Source organism: Miscanthus floridulus, chromosome 5 (genome assembly GCF_019320115.1).
Source record: "Miscanthus floridulus cultivar M001 chromosome 5, ASM1932011v1, whole genome shotgun sequence".
In the NCBI taxonomy this organism is placed as follows: Eukaryota; Viridiplantae; Streptophyta; class Magnoliopsida; order Poales; family Poaceae; genus Miscanthus; species Miscanthus floridulus.
Genome location: NC_089584.1, coordinates 26376409 through 26384268, shown reverse-complemented (window position 1 = coordinate 26384268; position 7860 = coordinate 26376409). Strand labels below are relative to the sequence as shown.

At 46.0% G+C, this 7860-nt stretch overlaps 1 protein-coding gene across 1 annotated transcript; it reads left to right on the top strand.

Annotated features, from left to right (window-relative positions):
- The first annotated feature begins 2657 nt into the window (after positions 1-2657).
- LOC136454432 (heavy metal-associated isoprenylated plant protein 43-like) lies at positions 2658-3404 on the top strand. Its single transcript, XM_066454861.1, has 2 exons — positions 2658-2772; positions 2896-3404. The coding sequence occupies exons 1-2, from the start codon at positions 2658-2660 to the stop codon at positions 3345-3347; spliced, it is 567 nt and encodes a 188-aa protein (XP_066310958.1). The 3' UTR covers positions 3348-3404.
- Positions 3405-7860: the final 4456 nt, after the last annotated feature.

The window sequence follows — 7860 nt, the reverse complement described above, 5'->3', positions numbered from 1 at the left end:
CTGCTCTAGGAAAAAAAGGTAAAGTTACGAGAGCATCTAAACGGTGCTCTAGAAACTTTAGTTTTTTTTTAATTTGTGGAGCTTCTCCACAATGAAGTTTGTGGAGCAATCTCAAACAAGTCCTAAATCACATAAAAGATCTGCGTATATGATAGGGACAGGGGTGTGCTTTGTTAGATGTTATTTCTTAGGGGAATTTTATCGTGGGACATCAGACAAACGTGGTATTTGCTGGTAGACACCGCCAACTCAGAAATATGCCCAATACCATTATAAAATCGCGTTTCTTTGCCACCAGACATCGCAGCAATTAAAATATTAATTTTCACAGTTTGGGAGTGAGAAAGGGCAGTGAAAAGACCATATTGCCCTCGTGGTCATCTTCCTCCTCCAGACTCCACCCGATGAGAGGTCCGTCCATGTCCTTCGATCGCCGGCGCTGCATCTGACGGCTGTGCGTGCCTTCGCCGCCCTAGCAGCGTAGTCCGAGGTAGACCTCGCGCAGCTCGATTCGGCACAGCACGGCAGCGTGCCTGCCCGTTTGTGCGCGGGGAGGGCGCACGGGCGCTCGCGCTTGGCTCGGCCATGGCCGGGACCTCGCGATCGCCAGAGCTGGCGGCAATGGCGAGAACGGCGGCGGAGCTGGCTCCTCCCGCGTGGCATCGGCTGGACTCCTGCGCGAGGCCGGGGCCGGAGGACAGGCACGGCGGGCGCGGGCGGCCCTGCTGCCCTCGCCGGAGCTGGGCGGGCGCGGCCTCTCTGGAGCTGGGCGGCGAGCTGGCTGGGCGCCAGAGCCTGCAGGTGCGCGGCCATGGCGGCCTCTCCCGCGGCACGTGCGGCCGGGGCTAGAGCTGGCAGGCGCGGCCGCGTGGCCTGCTTGTGGTGGCCAGCTGAAGCGCCGCCGCGGGCAGGTAGCCGCAGAGTCCAAGGCCACGCCCCCGACGGAGGCCAATGGGAGCATGCAACAGTACTCCTTGTTCTTCTTCCTCCCGGACACGCGTGACGGCCTCTCGACCATGGTGGACATGGTCACCTCGTCGTTAGCATACCTGTATGGCATATTGGCCGAGATGAAGGAGAGGCCTGTCAGCATCAAGTTGCCCAAGTTCGCAATCACCTTCAGCTGGGGTGACCTCAAGGGCGACCTCAGTCGGCTGGGCCTCTCGCTGCCGTTCTCGCTGGAGGCTGCCGACCTGAGTGGCATGTGCAAGGGGGACGATGGAGACCAAGTAGTCACCGGCACTACACGGGGGCCGACGTTCCTGTCCAAGGTTGCGCACACGGCGGTGGTCAAGATGGACGAGGTGGGAACCAAAGCTGCCTGCGTTCGAATAGCCGGTGAAAACTAGAGGTTGAGGACGAGGGCAGTTTAGACATTTCTTCTGCCTTCTCTCTCCTCGAAACTGAAAAATAAATAAAATAATCAACGCGGCGTCTCTCGGCCAAGAATCACAAATTTATAATGTCCATTGGCAAATTTCGATGTTGGCGGTGTTTTCTGGCCAATTTCCTGTTTCTTCAGTGTCCCACAGCAAAATTCCCCTATTTCTTATATGCTCCACTGGATGCAACCATTTTAGAGTTCTTACCAAAAGATCATGTCAACCTCTTTGTCTTTGAGATTTTATTGAGTTATACATATCCTGAAAGAGAAATAATAGAAAATAGCTTAGTTTGGTTGCCTTGATGTTTCCAAAAAAATGAAATATAGTTTTACCTCTTCTAGGGAAGAATTTATTAGTCTTTTTTTATAAAATGAAACAAGTGTGTGACCATGACCAAGCGAACAAGTTTAGAAATTATTCCTAGTCTTTGCAAGTACGCTTCCAGGGAAGGTGCGTGTGATCAGGATCACATATTTTAGTAAACTGGAGGATATGCGTGTCCGATCCCCCAACTTTCTGATAACTAAAAATGTCTGTTGGGGTGTTGTTGGGTGAACTCAAACTAAAACAACCCTTTGCATTGGGCTGACATTTCCACAAACAAGAAACAACGTGTACACGGACCCGGTTTGATGAGGGAACCATATTATTTACTCCCTAAAAATTCCTTATCCTAACTAACATGTGTACCAGCAAAAGCTGACCAATCCTTATGAGCTAAGTCAGTGACATCTCAGTGCAAGGGAATTGACTAACCAGTGCAGCAGACAGTTGCACTAACATGTGTACCTGCAAAAGCCGACCAATCCTTATGAGCTAAGTCAGTGACATCTCAGTGCAAGGGAATTGACTAACCAGTGCAGCAGACAGTTGCAACCTCCTGCATTCAGAAACAGCATTATGATAACTCCTGCACTGCAATTGTGGATCACAAGTGTGCGTATATCATTCCTACAATCCTACGACCAGGTCCCATCCAATGGCGTGTTGACAGTAGCAGTTGTCTCGCCGAGTTGACTTCCAGGATTGCCGTCTATAAACAGCTTAGGATTGGACATAGATTTCGCATAGAACATTCAGTGCTACGCCCTACCAGCAGAGCCGTCTCCTCCCGACACACACGCAGCAGTCTGCTATCCCTTCCAACCCAGGGGTGTGGGTGTCATCATCTCGATCACAATGTCTAAGGTTCCGTTCTTGTGATAGTAATATCTTTATTTTCTACTGTAGATCAACTCCGAATTTGTGGCCATGGATCATTATTCGTATTGAATGTTTTGCTGTTGCTGGTTGCTAATTATATTGTTGCAGAAGATAGTTCTCAAAGCTGACCTTATTGGCGCAAAATGCAAGAGTGAGATCCTAGCAATTGTTTCCAAGAACCAAGGTACCAATCTATCTTTCTATCTAATGAACAATGTATATATACCGGTCCACGGATTAATGACAGAAGAGCTAGCTGCTAGCTAGGCTTATGCCATGTATGACGATATGACCACCATGCATCCAGGAATCAAGTCCATGGAGATCGACACCGAGAAGTGCACGCTGACGGTGGTCGGGACGGTCGACCCGGTCCGCATCGTGCAGAGGCTCAAGAAGAAGTGCTTCGAGGCGACCATCGTCAGCGTGGAGGACGACAAGCCCAAGGAGAAGAAGGACCCCTGCAAGGAGGCGTGCGAGAAGCTGTGCAAGGAGAAGTGCGACAAGATCGCCTGCTGCAAGGAGTGCAAGGACAAGTGCGAGAAGAAGTGCAAGGACAAGTGCGAGAAGGCCTGCGAGGCGTGGCTCGGCAAGGGCTGCTCCTGCAGCCGCTGCAAGCCCAGCCCCGGCTGCTACTACGACCCCTGCACCGTGCCTAGCAACTACCCCTACGGCTACTACAACGGGTGCCCCAGCAGGTACCCCTACTACGGCTGCTACGAAGAAAGGTCACATGAAGGAGCGTGCACCATCCAGTAGTGTTCTGCTCAGCATGCGACTCCTGCATGCCAAATGTGCGTGGTCTCGGCCACGGGATCGGAGTGGGGAGTTGTCTTCCTATGTCACGTCGTTTATATGGTTATAAGGATCCACCCTGTATCTTTATAGTTTGTGTTCATTGTTTTTTTTTCATTATACTCCTACTATATATGAAAAGTTGCTTGAGATTTTGGATGGTTTTCTCTCACTAAACGTAAGATTATATTTTAGAAAAAGAAAAATTTATTCCGGCCACTGCAAGACTGTTGTACTCAACCGCTGTTGTGGCTTTGTTATATATATATATATATATATATATATATATATATTTCATCTCTAAGGGTCTATTTAGATCTCATGAATTGAAACTAATATCTAGAAAGTGCTTTTCATTTTATTATTGGATTGTTTTCTGATTCCTCTCAATTAATTGGAACCAAATAAGGCCTAAAGATAATGGATCGCCATATTTCGCTCCGATCCATAACTGGTGTAGGAAGATGAATCGTCTCGGTCGCGGAGAATGGGCCAAACATGCATGTTAGCCAACGTTTCTTATTTACTACTAGTTAATTTAAAAAATTGCAGATTTTATTATCACGAAGAAATGTACCAAAGTTGATGATAGCACCACAAATGCATACTGCAAACACATGGTGGATATGTGCCCATGTGTGAGTCATGAGTGGTTGTCAAGTGGGATCGAAGCTTCAGTTCAGTGTGCTTCAGACTAACCATGGCGTGAGTTGTGTGTGCAATATGTCTCTTAGCTTGTGATGTGCAGGTATTGAGAGTTAAGACGGTCGACGGCAATGGAGAAGGTAAACCAGGAGTCCATACGCAATGGACCGGGAGCGGTGAAGGGTGGACGTGAAGTCTTGGACTGAGGAACCGAGGGCCGGAGGATGGACTATGGACAGCTAGCGCTTAGACATGTTGACAAACAAGCTAGTGTACATGCGAGGATGGTGATGAAGATGGTACTGATCGAAGTCAAGACGGTGATTGGACCAAGTCAAGGCAGACGCGCAAGCACTTGGTGTTCGGACGGTCAAGGACGAGCGGGACACGCGTCGACATCATGGAGAGGTGTAGCGCGACTCCAAGTGGGTTTGGCGGTTTAGGCCTCACAACCGCGGGTGGTAGGTTTGCCAGGTTTGTGCCTCAAAACTCCGAGTGAGGATCTCAGGGTGGCACATGGCATCATCGGAGAGCTTGCGTTGAGGCGTAGCAACTTCGTGAAGGGCTCATGGCCGCTGATGCATGGAATCCATTTTTGACATGGTTCGGACCCTAGCTCCAGACCAAGTCCTGAGCCAGAGTCCTAAGCTTCAGACTCAGAGGACATGGTCCGGACCCTAGCTCTGGACCCAGAGGACATGGTTCAAACCCTAGCTCTGGACCAAGTCCGGAGCTCCGGACTCAGCCTCAGGACCATCCTTAGGACCATGAACAGTAGGGTCCTGAGCTCGTTTTTCATCTTTTCAAGCCCAACTTCAACACCCTTGCTTCCATGTGCTAACATCATTGTGTCCCAACATATGTGTACGTGCGTTAGCATTTTCCAAAGTATTTTCAAGGGATTTTTACTTTCTCTCACCACGCCACTCGATCCTAACACGTATTCAATGTTAGATCGCACAAGTGGCACTAAATGACCGATATGCAAATAGGTTTGCCCCTCTTGATAGTATGGCCATCTATCCTAAATCCGGTAATGCACTTCTCTACATAACCTTTGATCGGTTAAATGAAATTCCCTATAGGTTATACTTTTGTCTTGCGCATTCCATTCCATCTCCTCCGGTGTTGATACAACACATGCACCAACCATATCACAAATGATATGATCCACTTCATATCATCACATGACCTTATTGGTTCATCTATCTTGACTTCACTTGCTTTTCACCCCGTTGCCTTCGTCCATTAGCGCCAAGTCTTGCTCAAGCTTCACTGTCATGTGGTCCATCGCTCTAAAGCCTCCAACTTGCCCTTCACGCTTGCAACCGATCCATCAAGCCAAGTCCTGTCTTGATCTTCTCCACCTTAGTCACATGACTCAATGTCATATCTCATATGCAATGAGCTCCTTCATCACATGTGTGAGCCTAGCAACATTTTCAAGCCATTTCACCTCTATGGCATGAATTGCTCACACAAGTGTACCTGTGGACTAATTACCTGTGTATCTCACATAAACACATATTAGTCTACATAGGTTGTCACTCAATTACCAAAACTAAACAAAGACATTTCACACATCTAGCCACTTGTTCAACTAGTTTTAGCACGAACACCAAGAAAACAACTTTGTTTGAAATTGGAGAAAACCCCATTTTTGAGAGCCTCTTTTTAGATCTGATACACAAGTTTTGATCTTTCAAAGTTGAAACTTTGCAGATATCTTCACTTCCTCATAGAGAAGGTGTGTGCAAAGTTTCAACTCAATTGGACTTCGTTTGATAGAGTTTTGCATTTTTCTTCCTTGGCTCAGGCTGTAGAAAACTATAGAACCGGCCTGGCCATGTTGCAGAACCAGCATAGCCGGATTTCACAAATGGTGTGTCTAGCCATGTTGCAAAACAACTTGGCCGGATTTCATAGAGCGTGCAGGTTTTGTCTCATTTATTGCTCGTATTTCCTTCGTGTTGTTTCCCTGCCATCTATGAACTTCTATAGGTTATCTTGTCATCTGTTGGCTTGTGTGATCTAGGGTTGGGGTAAGAAAGCGCTCAGGGTTGATTTTTGGATATAGGCTAAGTTCTTGACGATAATTTTTATTTAGATCCCATTCACCTCCTCATCCCTCTATGGTCACATGCTCGGTCGTTCACATACAAAACGTTCAAAACAAAGGAGGGTAAAACTAATCAAGCCATAACCTGTGAAAAGGTCAAGCATAAGAAGAAAGTTTCTCTATGTCCATAGAAGACAAGGTGCAGTGATTTCTTTTTTCAAGGGGTCAATCCAAACAATGATACTAAAAGTGACCAATGCAAAAAAAAAAAAAAAAAAACATAATGTCAACCAAATGGGTGGAACCTGAAGGTACTTTTTTAGAACCTGCTGCTTTCACGCAGTACAATTTTTGAAGCATCTTGGACCTTTCTTTTCACTTTTGGCTTTCTGTTTTTCCAAATGGGTGAAAATAGTGAGATATTTCACAACCGTGTTGACAGAGATATAAATAGAGGTGGTTTCATAGTTGTTTCAACCAAACAATTTGCAACTTTTCCACAACATATAGCTCGTAGTAGCTTTTACAAAACTCACAGCTCACAATAGCTTTTTCATAACTTATAGTTGAACCAAATAAACTCTAAGCTTATTCTGTCATGTCGCTAGAGTAGCATTAAGTTGAGGCGTAAAAACAATCCTTAAAATGCATTTGTATGTTGTGATATTTCCTAATCAATAGACAATTATTTATTTGCGTCCGTGTCTATAAGAGTGGAGCTCAAAATGTCAGTATGGTTTTCTCCTAGTCTTGGGTATCCAACACAGGATATATCACAAGATATATCTCGGGTCTCTTTCTTTTTTTTCTTTCTTTCTTTCTTTTTAAGTTTCTATGCAAAACCAATCAAAAATTTTAGGGTAAAGTCTATTCTTCAACCTTCAACTTTCACGGTAGGAGTTATGAAATCAGATAACCAACTATCAAAACCAGAAAAATTTAGTCTTCTTCCTATTCTTAAAGGTGGTTTTCTATTTTCTAAAAAGATAATTAAAATATAGCTTTATCTCCAAAAATTCTAAATTCATAACTATTTTCTTTAAATTCAGAAAAATATCAAACTAGTACCCATTTCTCTAAAATGCTATCTATTGGTTTGTGATCTATTTAGAGTTATTTGAAACTTGTTTATTTATGTTCCTATTACTTTATTGCTGGTAGTTGTGCTTATTGATAAGATCCAAATAACTCCTAATAGAACACCAGCATATAGACTACATTTTTTGAAGAAAATTAGGGCCTGCTTGGTTTGTGGCCAAATTTTGCCGTGCCAAAGATTTGGCAAGGAAAAGTTGGGCAAAAAAATTGACATACATTTGGCAAGTTGTCGCGTGGTCGAAACCGCGGCAAGCATTGTTGTTCGAGTCGGTGTCAGAGTATGGGTCTCCGGTGGCTTGGGTGGACTCAGGAACACAAGAATCTCGTAGAGAAGACGTAATGGTTTATCCTAGTTGGGGCCAATTCGGTCCCTACGTCCAGCAGCTGGTGATCCTTATACTCAAGAGCACCCCAAATCGGGGGGTTACAACAGAGTGTAGAGAGAGATTTGGTAGGAGGTTAGCTTGGTGCTAATCCTAAGGTTGTCTCGCTGCCGGTGGAGCCTTCCTCCTCGTCGAAGAGGAGGAAGACGACGGGATGCGGAGGAGGAGCTCTTGGTGCCCCTCTCCAGGTTGCCCTGCTCCCTATGCGGAGCGGAGGTGGATGGAATGGAATGGAGTGTCTGGTGATCGATCTAGGATCCTCCCTCCCTCCTAGGTCCGGCCTTATTCCTTA

Bases quoted from the DNA above. Each gene is read 5' to 3' on its own strand.
- LOC136454432 (XM_066454861.1), top strand. From the start codon at position 2,658: ATGTTTTGCTGTTGCTGGTTGCTAATTATATTGTTGCAGAAGATAGTT. The intron at 2,773-2,895 runs GTACCAATCTAT...CCATGCATCCAG, and splicing joins AATTGTTTCCAAGAACCAAG to GAATCAAGTCCATGGAGATC.